The sequence below is a fragment of the Leptonychotes weddellii genome, chromosome 9, assembly GCF_054177405.1.
Source record: "Leptonychotes weddellii isolate Sample4059 chromosome 9, ASM5417740v2, whole genome shotgun sequence".
Lineage (NCBI taxonomy): Eukaryota > Metazoa > Chordata > Mammalia > Carnivora > Phocidae > Leptonychotes > Leptonychotes weddellii.
The window spans coordinates 41,852,032-41,873,950 of NC_138377.1; the positions used below are offsets into that span (position 1 = coordinate 41,852,032).

Below are 21,919 nucleotides of genomic sequence, written 5' to 3' on the forward strand. Positions count from 1 at the left end.
TAGTTTTTTAGGTTCTTTAAATTTTTAGTAAGTTCTTTATGGGTAGGTAGTATATCTTATACTCAGTTCACTGGACTTGGCATATTGCCTTACATCGTAGAATATTTGGTATTTAATAAATTGTTGAATAAATGAATAAGCTAATAAGGTGGAGTTTAGTGGAAAATGTCTACTAGTGTACAACTTATTTATATACTAGGGACTTTTGTGAACTTAAATTAATTCTGGAAAGTCAATCCTAAATATAACATGTTCTATGGTAATAAAAACATCAGAGATTTTAAAACTTTTTTCCTCAGTTCATTTCTCAACCACATTTGATCCAACTTTTGATTACTTCATTACCTGAATGAAGAGGTGATTAAGTCTACAGATAATGTGATTACCTAATATATATATATATTTAAAGATTTTTATTTATTTATTTGAGAGAGACCCAGTGAGAGAGGGAACACAAGCAGAGGGAGAGAGAAGTAGGCTCCCTGCGGGGCCCGATCCTGGGACCCTGGGATCATGACCCGAGCCGAAGGCAGACACCCAATGACTGAGCCACCCAGGCGCCCCACCTAATATTTAAAAAAAAAAAAAAAAAAATCAAATCCTCTTACTCTCTTTCAGGTTCTCCTTTGTAGTTGCAATCTACGGAAAGATTTAAGTTTCTTCTTTTAGGTTCCCCAGCCTCATTGGCAAAAAATTAGAAGAAAGAAAAAGGAAGGGGGGAAATATAAACCACAATGAAGGAATAATTGGATAATGTCCCTGAATAATAGAATTATCCCCCCACCCATCCCATTTGTCAATACCAAATGAAAATGGAAACAGATTCCCTTATATTCTTCTCTATTAATGATTGAAAAAAGAGGCTCCCTGGCCCCTCAATGCAAGGACTCTGAGTTGTATATGTTTGTAGAATAAAAAAAAGCAGATAACCAAGCCAAGACTTGATTTCCTTTTTCATTTAGGATGTTCTTTATGAGTAACAATCCTTTTAGTAATTAGATAATCAGATAAAGGGACTGTTTCAGAAGTTCAGGGGGCTTAATGTAGAAATGCATAGCATAGGTAACTATTTTATGTCTACATTGAAGCCCATACTATAACTTTGTAAATTGGGAGAATACTGTAATGCTTCGGGCATTTAGTCCTATAACCTTTCACATTGACTTTATGGAAAAAAGCCACTGTTCATCTAAGATGATGAAGAATATTTTATACTCAGTCACAAGATGGCAGCAAATACCAAGTTTTTATACCTATCTAGTACCTAGTTAGCTGTAGCTAAGAGAATTTTTTTTTTTTAAATCTTTAAATTAGGAACACCATGGGAAATTCCTGCATTGATAAAGTATAGGGGATGTAATACTGCAGGCAACTTAGACTCTACTGGCAGACCAGCATGCAAAAGGGACCCACAAATTGAGCAGCAAAGGAGGTGGGGAAATAAGCCAATTGGAGAAGGGGTTGCAAAAATCAGGGGAAGAGTGTCCAGTGGAAGCAGTTCATGCTCATGAGAGGTTAAAATAAGAATGGGCTATAAAAATATTGTCAAGTCTACACAACTGAGTTTTCTACATTAATATTTATAAAGTGTGCATTTCCTGTTGTTTAGGCACATCCAGTATGCTGCTTACTAGAGTGAACTGTGCAGATTGGCCTGATTTATGTACTAAGCAAAATGTTACTGAATTTCCTGTTGTAAAGATGTATAAGGAAGGCAAGAGCCCGGTGTCTTACCCTGGAATGTTAGGAACTGAAGATCTCCTAAAATTTATCCAGCTGTAAGTATTCAGCTTCTCCCTAAGACTTAAATTTTGGGGTCTGTAAACCTTCTAATTCCTATACTTTGTTGACACACTTTGAATAGGTTAAGGAGGAATGAATTGAAATAACAGGATTAGGTGAAGAGAGCTTATTCCTTCACTTTGGGGGAGATAGAAATTGTGTTTAATGAGGGTGATTTTTTTTTTATTACACTAGTATTTAGTTGTCTTTATTTTGTCAGATACTTATCCTGTGGATACAGTGTTTGCCCATGTTAGTAGTATGTTTTATCTTTTTGCAAGCTGAAAAGTATCTTTAAAAATTAATTTTGAATATAGTATATTCATTCAGCAACAGGATTTCATGCCCAGTGAACATAACATCTGTCCAAGAAGCAGAAGAATATTTAAGTGGGGAATTATATAAAGACCTGATCTCCTACTCTAGTGTGTCGGTGCTAGGACTATTCAGCCCAAACATGACAACAGGTAAGTAGTTAGGTAATAGTTAAAAACTTGATTTTTTAAAAATGAATTAACATCTTTTTCAATTATAGAGAACTCAAATTATAGAATTTTGAAAATAGAGAAATTTGAAGGAAAAAATCTAAGATTATCTAGTTGTTAAATTTTGATATAATTCCTTCCCTCTTTTTTCTGTGTACCTATGTATTGCATTTTTATATATATTTTAATGTGATTGGGCTAGTACTGTGTATCTAGGTTAGTATCTTGCTGTTTTTATTTAATATTGTGTGGGTGCATTTTTTCCCTGATTAATATTCTTCAAAATCATCATGGCTGTATATTTGGATGCATATACCATAATTTATTTAACTCTTTACCAACAAATAACATCTTTTGTTTCCCTTTTTTCTTTTTGCTATAAAGAATATTTTTATTTATGCGTCTTTGTGTGGGATTTAGGTGATTTAATGGGTGTAGATTCCCAATAGGAGGATAACTTTATGTTTTCTATAAACTGTGTGTTAAAAGTGTTATTCATTTTTAAAAATGGGGTTTTAGTGCTTGTCTAATGAATTACTATGAGATTTTTATGTATTAAGGATATTAAGTTCTTGTCATTTTGTTTGTTATTTCCCCCCAGTTTGGTTGTTAGCTTTAATAATTTTATATCTAGCAGTTTAAAATTTGTTTTCAAATGTATTGATTTTGAGATTTATCCGCTGATTTCAGTTATAGAAAATCTCTATTGTCCTTATCAGTTAATAGTCACTTGTATTTTCTTCTTGCTTTAATTTATATTTTCCTACACTAATTTATAGTCTTCTTGCTTTGAATATATTTTTTTTAAAACTGTGATAAAATACATGTAACACAATTTACCATCTTAACGTTTTAGCATATAGTTCACTAGTGTCGAGTATATTTACATTGTTGTGCAGCTAATTTCCAGAACTTTTTCATGTTTCAAAACTGAAACTCTGTATCTGTTAAACAGCTATTTTCCTGTTTCCCTAGCCCCTGGAAACCTCAATTCTACTTTGTAACTCTATGAGTTTGACTACTCTAGGTACTGCCTATAAGTGGAATCATACAATATTTGTCTTTTATTGGCTGGCTTATTTCACTTAGCACAATGTCCTCAAGGTTCATCCATGTTGTATCATGTGTCAGAATTTCCGTCCTTTTAGGGACCTCTGGGTGGCACAGTTGGTTAAGCATCTGACTCTTGGTTTCAGCTCAGGTCCTGATCTCAGGGTCTTGAGATCTGGTTCTGAGCTCAGCGAGGCATCTTCCAGAGTTTCTCTCTCTCTCTCTCTCCCTCTGCCCCTCCCTGCACTCGTTCTCATGCTCGCTCTAAAATAAATAAATAAATAAATCTTAAAAAAAAAAGGAATTTCCTTTTATTTTTTTAAATTTTATTTTATTATGTTAGTCACCATACATTACATCATTAGTTTTTGATGTAGTGTTCCATGATTCATTGTTTGCGAATAACACCCAGTGCTCCATTCAATACAAGGCTAAATAATATTACATTGTATGTATGTAACATTTTATTTATCCATTCATCTGTTGATGGACACTTGGGTTGTTTTCACCTCTTGGCTATTGTGCGTAATGCTTCTGTGAACATGGGTGTACAAATATCTCTTCAGGACCCTGCTTTCAGTTCTTTTGGATGTATACCCAGAAGTGGAATTGCTGGGCCATCTGATGGTCCTATTTTTAATTTTTTGAAGAACCACCATACTGTTTTCCCTAGTGGCTGTATCATTTTATATTCCTACCCATAGTATACAAGGGTTCTGATTTCTCTACATCCTCACCAACTCTTGTTATTTTCTGGTTTTTTGATAGTAGCCATCCTAATAGGTCTGAAGTTTTGATTTGATCATGGTTTTGATTTTCACTTTCCTAATAAGTAGCGATATTGAACATCTTTTTATGTGCTCCTTGGCCACTTGTATATCTTCTTTGGAGAAATGTCTATTCAAGTCCTATGCTCATTTTTAAATCAGGTTGTTGTTGTTGAGTTGCAGGAATTCTTTATTCTGGAAATTAACCCTTTATCATATATATGAATTGCATATATTTTCTTCTGTCCCATAGGATACCTTTCTACTCTGTTGATTTTGTTCTTCAATATTTTTTTTTTCTTTTTTAAGTCTTTAACTATTTAGATATTTTTGTGCATGGTATGAGGTTAGGGGCCAACTTTATTTTGTCTGAATAGTTAACAGTTGTCCTTTTTTTTCCTCTCTTTTTTTGATTCCACCATCACCATATTAAATCCATGTCTGTATGTGTGTATGTGTGTTTGTGTGTGTGTGTGTATAATCTGTTTAAACATTTTGTTTTATTCACTTTTTTAAAAAATATTTTATTTATTTGACAGAGAGAGTTAGCAAGAGCAGAAACACAAGCAGGGGGAGTGGGAGAGGGAGAAGCAGGCTTCCCGCGGAGCAGGGAGCCCGATGTGGGGCTCGATCCCAGGACACTGGGATCATGACCTGAGCTGAAGGCAGATGCTTAACAACTGAGCCACCCAGGCGCCCCTGTTTTATTCACTTTTATCTCCCTGTCAATACCTAATCTATTCGTTTTCTTTTTTTAAGATTTATTTATTTATTTGAGAGAGCGAGCGAGCATGCAAGCAGGGGGAGGGGCAGAGGAAGAGAGAAACAAGCAGACTCTGCACTGAGCAGGGAGCCTGATGTGGGGCTCGATTATAATACATGTTGAATATATAATTGGGTCAACTCTCTTGTTTGTCTTTTGTAAATTTTTTTTTATCTTTTTTGGCTTTTGGCTCTTCCAGGTGAACTTTAATCATTTATACATATTGTCTAAACTTATTTGTATTTCTCTTGCTTGTTTTGTGCTCCACTAGTGTTTCTTTAGTCTACATGGAGTATGCTTCTTTTGGTTTTATTTTCCCCAGAGCCAGAGATGTTCTTTAAAAAAACAAACAAAAATGTTTGAATCCATAAAATTAAAGACCATTTTTAATGATTTTGAGAGACTATGGACTCCAGGAAACAAACTGAGGGTTTCAGAAGGGGGTGGGGTGGGGGGATGGGTTAGCCCGGTGATGGGTATTAAGGAGGGCACGTATTGCAGTGAGTACTGGGTGTTATATCCAAACAATGAATCATAGAACACTACATCAAAAGCTAATGAAGTACTGTATGGTGACTAACATAACATAATAAAAATAAAATAATAAAATTTTAACACATTTTTTAAAAACCAAAAACAAAAATTATTTTGACTTTTATAGAAGATGAGGATGCTTTTAATTTCTTCTGTCATCTTTTTCTCTATATGGGCCTCTATAGCCTCATATTATAGACTCAGATTATCATTATTGCTGAACTTTAATATTTTTGCATTATATATTTCTCTTTCAAAAGTTTCTTGCACTTATTTTTCCAACATTTTATTATGAAAATTTTCAAACATAAAGCAAAGTTGAAAGATTTTATAATGAACATCCATATACCTACCATCTAGATTCTACTATTAACATTTAACTTGTACTTGATTTAGCACATATCTGTGCATCTGTCCATCCTTCCACCCATCAATTAATTCATCTTATTTTTGGTGTATTTCATATTAATGTTTTTTCATTCAGCTTTGATACAGTGCTTATAGCAATTAATTTTACTTTGTTAGTTTTACATAGCATCATAGAGTATAGTGTTCTTTTAATATCACAGCTTCACTATTTTTAGACTATTTTTTTCTGGCTTCATAGGAATGCCTTTCAGTAAGTTGTAAAGGAAGGGTACATAGGGGTTTTTTTCTAACCAGTACTATTGCTTAGAATGTTATTCTCTTGCCTTTGCATATGGATGGCTTCTTGAATTGACTGTGTAACACAACCTTTAATGTTTTTTCGTCACATGTTAGTTGTTTGCATTTATCTAGCAAACCTGCCCCCTTATATTTCTTTCATTTAAGATGAATTTCAAATTCTGAATAAAATTTTTTAAGGATATTTTTCTGGGAAGAGTATCCCCATATCTAGCATCATATCTACAGATAGTGGATACTGTTAACTAATTATTAAATTTTGCTTTCTACAAATTTCTGTCTAATAATTGTTCCCCTCTATGTTGTCTTCAAAATTTTTTAAAATAAAAGCCAAAATAACTTGAAAGAAATAATAAGAATGTGAATGTGTGTTCTGTGGCTTCCCATCTTAGAAGGCAAAATCATAGAGGGGATCGCTTTTTCATTTGTATTCTCTTTATGAAAAATTGTGAAGTGAATGAGTCTGTGGTTTACTCCTTTGTCTTTGCCTTTCTAATGTTTTTGCTTCTACCCGTTGACTTTGTCTTCAATCTATGTCAGGTGCCTGGTGCCCTGAGGTTGTATATTATTTACTCAGGGCTTCCTTCCAAAAAGAATTAAGGTCTTCAGATAATAAAAAGCACAAATACAATAAAATCATTAAAACAAGAATAAGAGTTAAGCTGTAAAAGAGAAGGGGATAATTGTGTAGTATACTTAGAAAACACTGCAGTTGGTCATAAAACTTAACCTTAAGCAATCTGGCAGCAATTGGAAACATGAAATTTTTGCCATCTTATCATCATTATATAATAAATGGCAATATAAAAGTTAGGATGCTGACTCATCCACAGAAAAAACTTTTCCCTGATTGTAAATGCTGAGAGGGATTTTTCATATTTTTTTATATGAGAGATATAGGGAACAGTATATTTTATGATAGTTCTATACAAATGATAAGATTTACACATAATTATCTCTTAACGAAAGTCAAAAGTATAGGGGCACCTGGGTGGCTTGTTAAATGTCTGGTTAAGTGTCTGACTCTTGATTTTGGCTCAGGTCATGATCTCAGGGTTGTGAGATAGAGCCCTGTGTGGGGCTCCGCGCTCAGCAGGGAGTCTGCTTGAGTTTCTCTCTCTCCCACTTCCTTCCCCCCACCCCTCCCCCATTCACGTGCACACGCATGCGCTCTCTATCTCCCTCCCAAATGAATAAATCTTTAAAAAATAAGTCAAAAGTATAATGTTAAACAACATAGAGATTGTTCTGGTATGCCAGAATGATGTAATCTGGATAGGATGCTTTTTTTGTTATTTCACTAGATTGATTGTTCTCAGACTTTTCAGTCAGGTATTAGATTCTCTTCTTTTTTGTTTTTTTGTTTGTTTTTTGCAGATATTCATATGATAGTTACTGGACTTTCAATGTCTATTGAATGGGAAAATGTATAACAATAAAAGGCTATTATGAATTCACTAACACTTTTATTTACATGTGTATTTTATTCATAAGAGCTAACTACTAACATTTATCAAGCACTTATTTTATATCAGATAGTGATTTATTTTTCATGTAGATGCTAATGATTTACAGATTAATGTGGATTCCATGAGGGCTGAAATGTCTCCTTTGTCCAGTGTTGTATCTGGCAGGTCTCTTTACTTGGAAGATACTTATTAATTACAAAGGGAAAAAAAAGTATCTTGTGGGAATAGAATTTAAAGCCCTGTAAATGTCCTGTTTCTCATTATACTTTTGCATTCCAGTTTTAGAATCCATTGCTTGAAAGAGCTATAACTATGATGGTTGCCAAGTGGAAAATTTCTGACTCCCTACCTATTCCTTCTATACACGTACTAATATAGTTCACATACTACTGTACGAGCTTTTCCTTCTCGTTTGATTTTCAGTATAGATGCCTGAGTCCTTAATTTTATTCAATGGGTTATAATTGGTTGCTATCATGCCCCTTCAATCTGACTCCTGTGTCCTTTTGACGTATCTCCATCATTCTTTGGGTATGTCCTTTTGGCACAAAATGTTCCTAGTCCCATTCCTGGAATCAGCCATTTCTCAACCAAGAGTCTAGGTTCCTTTTAGTGGGACATTGAATTTAGAAACCAAAATCTAGTGCTTTTAGTTACTGGAGTGTTCTTGCTTCTCAACTGTTGTTGGTAGAGTTAAAAAATAGATGTATGTGTACTATGTGTATACATGTATGTCTATAAATGTAATGACTCAGTAACATGTGATAGTGGGGGAAAAGCAGTATTGCTAAATTAATGTATTTTATGCAATTAAAACATGTTTATAGTTACACAACTAAGTATTGGAGGTCACTATTAATATTATATCCCAAATATATTTATTGTGATATAAGAATCCTTTTATTTAGATTAACTGATTATTTTCTTATACTTGGGGTTGCAATATATTCTGAAATATGTGTAGTTTTCACCAAGGAGGAGAGTGTGTCTGGTTTTAAATGTTCAGAGAAAAATTGACAGTCTGGTTTAGTGGAAATGGATATGTATCTAAGGTCTACAGTTTTTATTTATTTATTTAGTTTTTGAGGTCTACAGTTTTAAATGCTTCTGTTGCAGAAGTAACAGGATATATGAACAAGTGGATTTATGCAGAGCCTTTTAAAAAACATATTCATGTGGCTCAGTTGGTTAAGTGTCTGCCTTTGGCTCAGGTCATGATCTTGGGGTCCCGGGATTGAACCCCACATTGGGCTCCCTCTCAGCGGGAAGCCTGTTTCTCCCTTTCCCTCTGCTCCTCTCCCCCACTGATGCATCTCTCTTTCTCAAATAAATAAGTAAAATCTTTTAAAAAAAAGGAAACATATGAGGAGAGAGGCTTCTATATGAGGGAATTATATGGAAGTAGTGTAATTTTCCACTGTTACTTGAAAAGAAGCTGAAATAGATTCCATTATGTCATTGCTTTAGATAATGATCATCAACTACTAAACAGAATTTAGTTCTGTTTTGAGAAATGAAAGTATAAGCACTCAGTCCTAATTGTTTACTTTTCTTCTCTCTCTCTTTTTTTTTTTTTTTTGAGGGGGCGGGCAGAGAGGGAGAGAGAGAATCCTAAGCAGGCTCCACGCCCAGGGCTGAATCTGATGGAGGGCTTGATCTCACAACTCCGAAATCATGACCTGGGCTGAAATCAAGTTAGATGCTTAACTGACTGAGTCACCCAGGCATCCCTTTGTTTATTTTTCTTACGAATCTTTACTGCTTTGGTATAACACAGGCTGAAGAAAATATTTTCATGGAGTAATAGTTTCTCATTAAATTCATGGTTATAAATGAGCTCTCAATGCTGCCTCCTGGCTGACGGTGCCACTTTAGTAAATTGGCTTTCCTGTAGTATTTCTTAATCTTGTGGAAAGTATGCATCCTTTTTAAAGAACAAAACTTGTGGTTACCAGACGGTAACAGTGCTGATACTCACACCGTGAATACAGTACTGACTGCTTAGGTACAGATTTCTTGGGTTCAGCATGTCCAGAGTACTAGGTGCTTTATGACTCAATTCTTCCATCATTAGTTTTCTGTTTGAACTGCCATGAACCTTCCATGCAGTGAGCTGAGTTATCGTTTGGCCTTCACTTGGCAAGAATACATCATTTTTTTGAAAAGATTTTATTTATTTATTTGACAGAGACAGCGAGAGCAGGAACACAAGCAGGGGGGAGTGGGAGAGGGAGAAGCACCTCCTGCCAAGCAGGGAGCCCAATGCAGTGCTCGATCCCAGGACCCTGGGATCATGACCTCAGCCGAATGCAAACGCTTAACAACTAAGCCACCCAGGTGCCCCAAGAATACATCATTTATATAAGTTTACCTCTGTTCTTTTCTCATTAGTCTATGACTGTTTAATTCAGACTTGCTTCTTGGTTATAAAATACACATTAACATGATCCAGAATATACTGTTATTTATGGAAATGTATTCAGAAAGCTCCTGAAATAATTTTTTAATATCTGTATCCTAACAAATGAAAAAAGACTGATACACAAATTAATCAAAGTTCAAAAGTAACAAAAACACATTACAGAAAATATGGGAAATATAAAAAGACACAAATCCCTCATAATTGCAGAATCCTAACACAGATACTGTTAAAGGACTAGAATTTCTAGTCTTCTATTTTTTTCTGTGCATATAGGCACTTCTAGATTTGTGATGATAATGTGTGCATCATTTCACATACTGCTTCTCTTTCCAGGCTATGTATAAGATAGCTGTTTCCATTTACCTTACCTTAGGAGTAAATTAAAAAGCAACAAATATTTATTCAGTAACTCTGTTGAGTTACTGATTAGATGTGCTATGATCAGAGTGCTATAAATTTGATAAATCACATTTAGAGTACATTTGTTTAGGGAACCATAATTACATTATATCAATTTACATTTCTGTAGTAATCAAAGGTCATAAAAAGAACACAGATTTGGGCGCCTGGGTGGCTCAGTTGGTTAGGTGACTGCCTTCGGCTCAGGTCATGATCCTAGAGTCCCGGGATCGAGTCCCGCATTGGGCTCCCTGTTTGGCGGGGAGTCTGCTTCTCCCTCTGACCCTCCTCCCTCTCATGCTCTCTGTTTCTCATTCTCTCTCTCTCAAATAAATAAATAAAATCTTTAAAAAAAAAAAAACTTAAAAAAAAAAAAGAACACAGATTTATTTTAGAACCGCTAAGTTATATGAGGTCTACCTGTAAATATTTGTCTTTATAATTTGTCTTTATAATAAATTACAACCATTTATAAATGTCAGTTGATCAGCACACATAATTTTAAAGGTTTCAGATTTTTGTCTTGTCTATGTATTTATAGCAAAAGAAGATTTCACTGAAGCAGGAAACTACCTAAAAGGATGTGTTATCACTGGAATTTATTCTGAAGATGATGTTTTGATACTGTAAGTTTGTTGGTCTTCTAATTTTAGAGAGGAAGAAGTTTGCAAAATAATATATTGTTTGTCTTTACACAGTTGATGAAGGAAAATAGGTCAGCAATATAACTAAATTTTTAATTTTCTTCAAAGAAGATCTGGGAAGTACCACCTGACTATTTAGAATTTTTAGATACTCTTTTGCTTTAGGCTAGAGTCCCCATAGGGACAACCTTGGATTCATACTATTTCATCTTCCTATAAAAAATTTCCTCTTTTGTTTCTATTACCTGCAGTTTTGGTTCTTTGGAATTATCAAAGTTTTTTGGGGAATTTTACATCTTGAGTGTCTGGGTTTTGATTTGCCACCAAGGTATATATAAAAATCAGAATTTTCTCATATTTCTACCAGAGTTTTAGGTGATATAACTATACCTGACAGTTCTACCTAATTTTAAGTTATTGCAAACATATACTAAATCAGTGCTTTTTTTTTTACCCACATTAGTTGCTTTATTTGTAGAATGTAGGACTCTTGTGAACTACCAGATAGTTGCTTCAGAATGAAGGACTGAACTGAAAATTTGGAGATTATTAATGCATACACAATACATACAGTAATACATGTACATCACATTCTGCATTAATGGCTTATTTTCAGGTGCAAGTGGAGTTGGTAAGTCCCAATAATTTGTCTTGCTTACCTCCTGACTGTAATATTCCTATTGTGATTTCTGGGCTTACATCTTTCATCCTGAACACTGGTGACATATGCTCTTCATGATTAAGCTCCATTTCTATCCATGAAATCATACTGAACTCCAGATCTTTAGAAAATATGAGACCTGTTCACCTGACACATGGACAGTCACCTACTATCTTCTACTCTGCTGTCATGGTGCATTTAGCTGTGGTCAGCTAATCAATTAAGAGAGTCTTTCAGGTAATTTGAAGACTGGACCCTCTACTAATGCTTTTAGTATTATAACATCTATACTTTGTTTTAGCATTAGTTGAGATTTTACATGATATAAATGTGACTACCTCACGGGTCATTTCACACCAAGCATTTTTTTCCTATTTAATTTAGTGATTTCCCTTTCTCGTTAGCATACGTAGTGGTAAGAAGGAGCAGATTTGGGCTCGTTTACAGTGGAGAGAGCATAGACTTTTTATCTGGGGCATCTTGCTTTGAATCCTGTCTCTGCCATTTATCACTCTCTGAGTCCTGGTTTCCTCATCTATCAAATGCAGGTGATAGTGGCCTCATTATACGGCCATTCTGAGGGTTAAATAAAAATGAAAGTACCTGAAAGAGTGCCTGGAAAATGATAGGTTTCTAGTAAATACTTTTCTCCTTGCTCAGCAGTATGGTGAGCAGTCCAAAAGGGTTGAGAGCCATGCAGTATGTTCCTAATCCTGTTTAGACATTTTCTTGATGGTAAGTTGTCTAGAGGAAAAAAACAAAAAATCTGCCTGTATTATTTTCTGTTGCTTTCTTTTGATCTAGGTTGTCAAGGCTCCTGAACTTCCTCAGCCTTACACAGAAGATAAGTTTGCTGGGAAATTGAGTTCATTTTTTTCTTTAGTGGTAGGGCTTCCCCATTTGCTACTTCCCACCCTGATCGCACGGACTAATTGTTTATGTTTTTGACGACTTGCTGTATTTTATTGGAAATCTTAGTACTGCGTTTCTCCATAGGTCACACAAATACGCTGCAACCCTTCCAGCCCTGCTGCTGGCCAGACACAAAGAAGGCGAAATAGAGAGCATTCCATTAGCTAACTCCCCTGCACAAGACATAGTTCAAATAATAACAGATGCGTTACTGGAAACATTTGTGAGTATATTTTGTAATAAGGATGTTATTTAAAATAAAATCGAGACCAGTTAAAAATAGTCTGTTTTAATATGCCATTTTCCAGCTTTTGTTGGCACAGGGCATGACATTTTGTGAGCTGAAGATTCACCAGGTTGCTCTGTGTCATTGTTCAGTCATTATGCGTACAGCTTCTCCAGTCCACTGCCGAAAGTTTACATGTCTTTGGATTATTTTTACTGCTGAGACTAGTGTAGCTGATGGCCAGTTGAAGGAAGTACTTAATCTAGGCTGAAACTTGGTGTATATATATATAAAGCACATGGATTTTGGAGAGTCAGGCTACTCAGCTTCAGATCCTTGCTTGATTCCTTACTGGCTCTTAACTTCTCTCTGCCGCGTGTAAAATGCAGGTGGTCATAGCACCTGCTGCGGAGACTTAATTGCGAAGACTAAGTGAGACATGTGTATGGTGTTCTGTGTCATATTTGGCCCGTGGTGAGCATTCAACAAATGTTAGCTAGTATTCTTACTTACACAGTTTTGGGACAAAATAGTGTCTTATGAAAAGCCTTTTCCACTGCTTCCTTTGAAAATAGTGAATTCAGGGGCATAACAGTTGTAACCTGCATTTCTCAATTTCAGTTGTTTTTGTATTTATGTTAAACATAGCTAGAATATTGTAAATTTATGCTTTTTTGCATTTCTAAAGTGACATAAGAAGCATTATTATCAGCTATAAATACTAAATGAATATCCTCCTCTCGTTATGTTTCTTGCCATGATGGTCTAAATAACATTACATTTTAGGCTCAGAATAATGGCTGTAGCCTTTATTAAATCTTTTTGTTACCTTGGTTCTGTTCCCTCCCCTCTTCCCATTAAAGTTACAGGCTATAATTAAAATCAGATCATTAATATTTTCAGGATGTAGTTTTCCAAATTATTGAGGTAACATTTTTGTATTTAATGACATGTTATTAAATGAATATTTCCTTAACCATATACATAGTGTAATATTTTTGGAATTATTATAAGCCTTTACCTTCCTTTTCCCAGATAATACAGAGAACTATTAAGAGAAGAAAATTGGAATCAACCATATCCTCTTTGACCAAATTTAAATTGGGGGAAATATTTTCTCAAACAAACAAAAAAATTCCATGTGTATCTGTGTGATTGTCTTTTTATATTAAGGGATATTTCCATCAAGAAATGAAGATATACATACTTTTTTTTTTTAATATCTGTATAATATTCTGTTGCACTAAAAAAGCCACAATTTATTTAATTTCCTGTTGATGAATTTTAAGTTGTCTTTAGTTTTACTCAGGGACCAGCCTTGTGCATAATCTTTGGGTGTTTCCATGATTCCATACTCATGGTAAATGCACAGATTTGAATTGCTAGTCCAAAGGGCATGCACATGTTTAAGGCTGCTGATACTTGTTCCTGTTTTGCATGAGAAGAGATTAGAACATTTTACTCTTTCATCTTTGCTTGACTGATGAATAAAAAATTGGCATCTATTTTTTAAGATTATATTCTTTAAGGCTGAGAAACTTGGGGCAAACTTAACTATCAGAATCTGTTTATAAGTTAAGCGTTGTGGCAGTGTTTCCAGTTTATAGTGTTTTGGTTTACAGCGTTTGACTAAAAACCGAACAGCTATAATAAAAATTGTTTTGCGTTTAGTTTATGACCTTTCCATAAATTCTAAAACCCTCAAATAGTTATTAAATTTTTTTTTTAAAGATTTTATTTATTTATTCATGAGAGACAGAGAGAGGGAGAGGGAGAAGCAGGCTCCCTGCTCTGCAGGGAGCCCGATGTGGTACTCGATCCCAGGACTCTGGGATCATGACCCGAGCTGAAGGCAGACACTTAACTGACTGAGCCACCCAGGAGCCCAAGGTGGTTAAATTTCTTAAAGCTGCCCTATGTTGGAGATTTAAGTCTGGAGTATGTAGCAGCCAGCCAGCCAGCCACAAGCTCATCTCCTGGTCTGCACTAAGGTGCTAGAAAGACTTTGGTTTCTTCATCTGGATAGGAAGGAGAAATGGGTGAACAGACAGTAAACATTTTTTATATGGCATTCAGTTTTTATTTTAATGAACCGGATGATAAATCAGGCTAGGTAAATAATGCCCAAATCTGAAATACACGATAATTAACTACATAAGCAATGATCTATTCAAGGCTGTCACGTTTAAACATAGTTTAATAGCACTTTGCTCAGATATGTTAATTTCCTTTAATTATGCTTTTATTATGAATAAGTTACAGCCTCTTGTATACTCAGATAGCCAAAGGACACCTTCCTATTACCATGTTTGATGACCTTTTCTGTAAGTAGCAACCAAAACTACTGACAATGCTTTTTCTTTTCAAAATTCTCTGTTCCTCTGGCTTTTGCAATTCAGTCCTCTCCAGATACCTCCTTCAACCCTCTGGCCACTCTAGAATTCCATCTTCAACCTTCAGTCTTTTTCTTCTTTTTGCTCTTCTTTCTTTCGGAAGTTTTGTCCATACCCACAATTTCTACCATCAGTATTACCAACTGATGATTCCTAAATCTGAGGTCCTGATCTTTTCCTCCTCAACTCACAGAACTCTTGGTCTTTCTTCCCTGAAATGCCTGTCACCGGTCTGTCTTTTCACAGATTCGTATTCTAGTTAGCTTTCTAAAACAGGCATAACCATGTCGCTCATTTGATACAAGATCTTCTCAGTATTTCTGAGAGCTAGAACACCTATCAAGGTATTTTCCCATCTGGTCTTACAGCCACATTTGCCTCTTGCATGCCTCAGTCTGGCAGACTTCACTCCCACTGTTCCCAGATGGCATGAATGCTCTCACAGCTCTCTGCCTATCCCCATGATGCTCCCTATATCGGGAATCCCGGCTCTAGCACATACCTTCTTCTGTCAAGATCTTATTTCTTGCCCAAGGCCAGATTAAATATCACTTCCTAAAATCATCCATGAGCTCCCATACTTTGTTTTTTTTAGCTTAATTTTGTTGTCCTACATTAAATTTTCTTGGCTCACAGCAGTTTGTCTACCTGTCTCCTCCTTGAGAGTAGGAGCGCTTTAAGGGCAGGGAGAGTATCTTCCTTCTTTCTGATTCAGTACCCAGCATTAACATTTTGAACTTTGTAGTGGTGGCTCCATCTCCCCTCGTTTCAGATCTGTTCAGAGTGAGGAGATCTGCCAGCCTGATGAGATCTATCAATTTTAGGAAGGGGATATAACCTGTGTAGAAGATTAAGGATGAAAATTAACATAAGAAGACAACATAGGGAAATTTGGAGAAGAGGGGATCTAAGATTTAAGTCATGAAAGTGGATTAAAAACCTGTGAGAAGAGGATTTCGAGTGTGAAAGAGAAAGAATTAGAAGAAAAATGAGAATTGGCAGAGGAAGGTGGCTTTGAGAACTAAATAAGGAAAAGTACATACTGGAGTTTGGTATTTGGGCTTAAACTGAAAAGAAATGAGACTGATATTTTTATTTGTTTAAACATGTTTTGATTATATTAATTATGCTAAAATCATAAATATTGAAACAAAATAAGATTTTTATTTTAAATAATCATAGATGTTGAAGGATTATATCTTTAGAGCTCAGCATTTTTCCCCCAAAAATTTTATGTTAGATACAATAAGAGTTTTGTTTGTCATATGTGTGTTGTCTAATCTGGTCCAGATTTTAGCATAAGAAATTATTAGAAGTGGTACATCCTTGTAAAACAGGGAACTTGTTTATCTTCAAATTAGCTTTATTTTGGAAATAACTAAGATAAAGTGAGCTTAAATAAAAAGCTCTTGATATTTATAGTTATTAGTCAGTATTACAAAATCTCCACTTAAAATATGTTTGAATTACATTTTAGAAACTAAAATTGCATGAGTGATTTGAACGTTATTTTCTATTTTATCTCATCATTCTCCATGTTTGTTTTTTTTTTTTTAACAGCCAGAAATCACTGTGGAAAATCTTCCCATTTATTTAAGACTTCAGAAACCATTATTTATTTTATTTAGTGACGGCAGCATAAATCCTCAGTATAAAAAAGCAATATTGATGCTGGTAAATGAGAAACACTTGGATTCACTTACCCCTTGCTGGTTAAATCTGTAAGTATATTTTTATTTTTTAATATGTAAAAGGGAAGAAACTATAATGATTACATTTTCATTAGGAAATGAAACTCTCTAACTGTGTCTTTGGAGTTAATATTATGGGACCAGTGTATAAGTTATGATAGTTTAGTAACTAAACTTCCTCATGGTCTAAGATGACCTTGTTTTAGATTGAATTCTGTTCTACAATAAATTTTTTATTTTGCTGAATGTTATTTTTTTTTCAGGGGTATATAGGTATAATTGACAAAATTGTAAGATATTTAAAGTGTACATTGTGGTGATTTGATACATGTATACATTGTGGAAGGATTCTTCCATGTAATTAACATATTCATTACCTCACATTATATATATATATATATAGGGAGGGAGTAAGAACATTTAAGTTCTACTCTCTTAGCAAATTTCAGTTATATAGTGTTCACAACTACAGTCACCATGTTATACATTAGATCCTCAGACCTTATTTATTCATCTTACAGCTGAAAGTTTCTTTCCTTTTCCCAATCTCTTCCTGTTTCCCCCAACACTGAGTCCCGGGCAACCACTTTTCTACTCTGGTTCTGTGAGTTTGACTTTTTGATTTTTCACATAAGTGATACCATGTAGTATTTGTCTTTCGCTGTCTGGCTTATTTCACTTGGCGTAATGCCCTCAGAGTCCATCCATGTTGTAGCAAAGAGCAGGATTTTCTTCTTTCTCATGACTGAATAATATTCCATTGTATATGTACCACATCTTAGGTTGTTTCCGTATTTGGCTATTGCAAATAATGCTGCAATAAACACGGGAGTGCATATATCTCTTCACTGTCTTGTTTTCATCTCTTTTGGATAAATGATCCAGCAGTCCTACTTCTGGGTAGATGGTAGTTCTCTTTCAGTTTTTTGAGGTTGTGGTTGTACCAATTTACATTCTCACCAACAGTGTACCAAGGGTTCCCTTTTCTTTATATTTGTTATCTTTTGTCTTTTTGATACTAATTTTAACAGGGTTGAGGTGGTATCTCATTGTGGTTTTGTTTTGCATTCTCTAATTTCCCTAGTGATGTGGAACATCTTTTCTTGTGTCTGTTGGCCATATGTGTCGTCTTTGTAAAAATGTCTATTCAATTCCTCTGCCAATTTTTAAATTGGATTGTTTGTGTTCTTTGCTGTTATGTGTGTTCTTTAGTTATTTTGGATATAAACCCCTTATCAGATAGATGATTTGCAAATATTTTCTCTCATTCCAAAAGTTGCCTTTTCATTTAGTTGATGGTTTCCTTTGCTATGCAGAAGCTTTTTAATTTGATGTAGTCCACTTATTTTTATTTATGTTACCTTTTCCTTTTGGTGTCATACAAATTTTAAGAAGTAGTAATTTTTTTAATTTTAAAAGTAATTGATGTCCATTGAAGCAAATACAGAAAAATAAACATTGTGATATTTTGGCATTTTTCTTCAGTTCCTTTTTCTGTACTTTTATATTTTTAAAATGCAGCCTAAAATGTTACAGATAATTTTCAGTGCATTCACCAACAATATTTTCTGTTAGGTTTTCTAGATGTATGGCTTGTGTTACATTTAATGTCTGTGAACACAGTTCACATAAATACTATCTATTGTTCAAATTCATCAAATGAAAAGACATTTTTAATTCATTTGAAAAATTACAAGAATGAGGCAATGTACATTTTTTTTTTCCCATGAAGAGTTCACCAACAATACAACATACTGCTTAAGACAAAATTTTCCCAGGGCTTTGTAGGTACCTCAGAGTAAAACAGTATTTTCCACAGTGTGGAATGTGCTGTTTTAGGAAACCTAGGTATCTTAAAAGTTATGGTTTCTGTGTATGACCAAAACTTTTAAAAAATGTTTTTAATTTGAAATTAACCCCTTCTCTTTGTTCCTGAGGAAAAACAACTTTATTTGGAGAAGAAGTATTTATTATAAATATTTTATATTTTGTAACCATTTAATTTTTAAGTTGACATGTGATCAGATACTTGGCTCAGCTTTGGAAGGAACCTGTTGATTATATCAAACCCAAATTGACAGATCTTTGAACTATAACTGGTTTTCATGAAAATAGTCATTGACTGCCTTTTTTTTTTTTGCCCTAAGAGAAACACAGTGCCCACATTAAAAGAAACTCATTAAGAATCTGATTACTAATAACATAGACCTCTTGGTTTTTAAGATCTCTTTTTATAAAAACTTAATGACATGATACTATATTTAAAGTTTAATGTTCCACAACCTTTTATTTTCATAATTTTGTTATAGAGAGAAATATTAACGTGTTCAGTTGCTCCCTTTTGCAGAAAGAATACTCCTGTGGGAAGAGGAATCTTGGAGGCATATTTTGATGCTCTGCCTCCCCTTCCTCTTCTTGTTATGGTCAATCTGCATTCAGGTGGCCAAGTATTTGCATTTCCTTCAGACCAGGCTATCACTGAACAAAACCTTTTATTGTGGCTGAAGAAACTGGAAGCAGGACTTGAAAGTCACATCAGTAAGTTTCCTGTTTTAATACACGCAGTTATGTGTTTTCATAGATTTTTAAACTTGAATTATAGCTAATACATGCTAGAATGAGTTGAATTGTAATGTTTATATCTTAAATATTAATATGTTATAGCATTGTCCATGGAATAATCTTCTCTGTGGTAAGTATTTATTACCCCCGAGAAAATAAGTACCATTACATTTTATTAAATTTAATGACAGTAAAAACATTTATTGAATGCTGAATAGGTGTCTAGCACAATGCTAAGTGATTCACATGTGTTAACTCATTTAATTCTCCTAAGAGTCATAGGAAGTATTGTTACCTGTAGAAGAGTTAGGTAACTAGTTCAAAGTTAAATAACCAGTAAATAAGGAAGCTTGGATTCCAACCTGCATCTCTTTTACTCCAGAGCCAGAATTTTGAACCATAACAAAATAGATCTTGGTCAATTTATGATGCTGGCTTATGATATGTCATAGTCTCTACTTTTCTAAAACATATGTGAATTTATATCTGTGGTACAGATGTATGTTAATTTATGTACAATTGTGGTAACAGGCCTGTTGCTATAATTTAAATAAGAAGTAATAAACTAGATCATTAGTATATTGAGGAAATAGTGTGAAATTTGATGTAATGAAAAATCTCCTGAGATACTAACCAAGGATTTTGTTATTGGATACCAGATGAACTATATTTTGACATTGTTCCATGACAGAGTCCTGAAATAGGGGGTGTGTGTATATAAATATATATGTGTATATATACACACACACAGTTCTTATGTACAAACTCCAATTCAGTGTTATATTGTCTCTCAGCCAGCTTGCATAGTGTGAATCTATCATTATATTTAATCAGATACCTAATTTAAGTGTCAATCATTGCAGCACACCTGTTCTTCCCAGGTGGTCTGCTTCATTTCTGTTAAGTTAGGCAGTTTTAACGATGCTTAACTTGCCCATGGATGATATTTTTATATTGAAATATAATTCACATACCATAAAATTCATCCTTTTAAAGTGTACAATTCAGTAGTGTTTAGTGTATTCACAAGGTCATGCAACCATTACCACTGTTGAATTCCAGAACATTTCATCACCCCCAAAAGAAACCCCCTACCCATTAGCAGTCACTCTCTCTTCTCCTTCCCTCCACTCCCTGGCAATATACTTTATGTCTTGGTAGATTTACCTATGCTAGACAATTTATATAAATGGAATCATATGTGGCCTTTGGATCTGGCTTTTTCACTTAGTATCTAAGTTTTCAAGGATCATTGATGTTAAACATGAATCAATAGTTCATTTCTTTTTATGGATGAATAATATTTCATTGTATGGTTATACCACATTTGTTTATCCACCAGTTGGATATTTGGGTTGCCTCCACATTTTGGCTATTATAAATAGTGCTGCTATGAACATTCCTGTACATGGTTTTTTTTTTTTTTTGTCTGTCCTTAGGCCAGTACCACACTGTCTTGAATGCTACAGCTTTATAGTTGGCTTTAAATTGGGAAATTTGATCCTCCAACTTTGTTCTTTATTTCCAAGATGATTCTGGCTATTCTGGATGCTGTTAGATGGCATTATTAGGTCTTAATTTTAATATTTTCCTAGGAAATGTGAAAAATAAATTAACTATATTGTTTAAGACGTAATCTGGAAGGAGGTCTTTCTGTGTTGTTACCACTCATCTGTGACTCACTCATTCTGGTCACATGGTATAGGGGTCCTTTAAGTTGTAGGTTTTAGTTGTAGGTTTTGAGCTCTTGAGACACTCTGTGTTCACTTCTCTATCTGCATTGCTATTTTATAGGCTTGAATGAGGTGTAATCATTTTGTAGTTATGGTGTGACAATTAAAGGAGCTCATCACCAGTAAGCCAGCCTTACAAGAAATGTTAAAGGGAATTATTTAAGTGGAAAAGAAAAGGCCATAACCAGAAGAAGATTATGAAAGAAAAAAATCTCACTGTTAAAAGCAAACATAAAGATAGTGGATCAGTCACTTATAACTAGTATGAAGATTAAAAGACAAAAGTAGTAAAATCAGCCATCTCTAAATTAATTAATTGATACACAAAATAAAAAGATGTAAAATATGACACCAAAGACAGAAAACTGGGGTGTGGGGGAAATAGTAAAAATGTAGTGCTTTTAGAATGTTTTCAAACTTAAGTGACCATCAACTTAAAATGGACTGCTATATACATAGTCGTGATAACCACAAACCAAAAATCTGTAATAGATACTCAAAAAATAAAGAGAAAGGAATCCAAACATAACACTAAAGAAAGTCATCAAATCACAAGGGAAGAGGACAAGAGAAGGAACATAGAAGGACTACAGAAACAGCCAGAAAACCATTAATAAGGGGTGCCTGGGTGGCTCAGTTGTTAAGCGTCTGCCTTCGGCTCAGGCCCTGATCGAGCCCCACATCGGGCTCCCTGCTCAGCGGGAAGCCTGCTTCTCCCTCTCCCACTGTGTCTCTATCAACTAAATAAATAATATCTTTA

General features: G+C 34.5%; 2 protein-coding genes across 6 annotated transcripts in view; one reads left to right on the forward strand and one right to left on the reverse strand.

Moving 5' to 3' along the window:
- The window catches only part of TXNDC16 (thioredoxin domain containing 16), a 110,058-nt gene that overhangs the window by 81,408 nt on the left and 6,731 nt on the right, over positions 1–21,919 (forward strand). For all 5 annotated transcript variants that reach the window (XM_081830501.1, XM_081830504.1, XM_081830502.1 and 2 more), the window contains exons 15-20: positions 1,610–1,778; positions 2,113–2,249; positions 10,879–10,963; positions 12,639–12,777; positions 16,734–16,894; positions 19,212–19,402. In XM_081830501.1, the coding sequence (XP_081686627.1) occupies positions 1,610–1,778; positions 2,113–2,249; positions 10,879–10,963; positions 12,639–12,777; positions 16,734–16,894; positions 19,212–19,402 (882 nt within the window). The remainder of the gene's footprint in view (positions 1–1,609; positions 1,779–2,112; positions 2,250–10,878; positions 10,964–12,638; positions 12,778–16,733; positions 16,895–19,211; positions 19,403–21,919) is intronic.
- Positions 1–21,919, reverse strand: part of PTGER2 (prostaglandin E receptor 2) — a 188,891-nt gene that overhangs the window by 26,204 nt on the left and 140,768 nt on the right. The window lies entirely within an intron of this gene.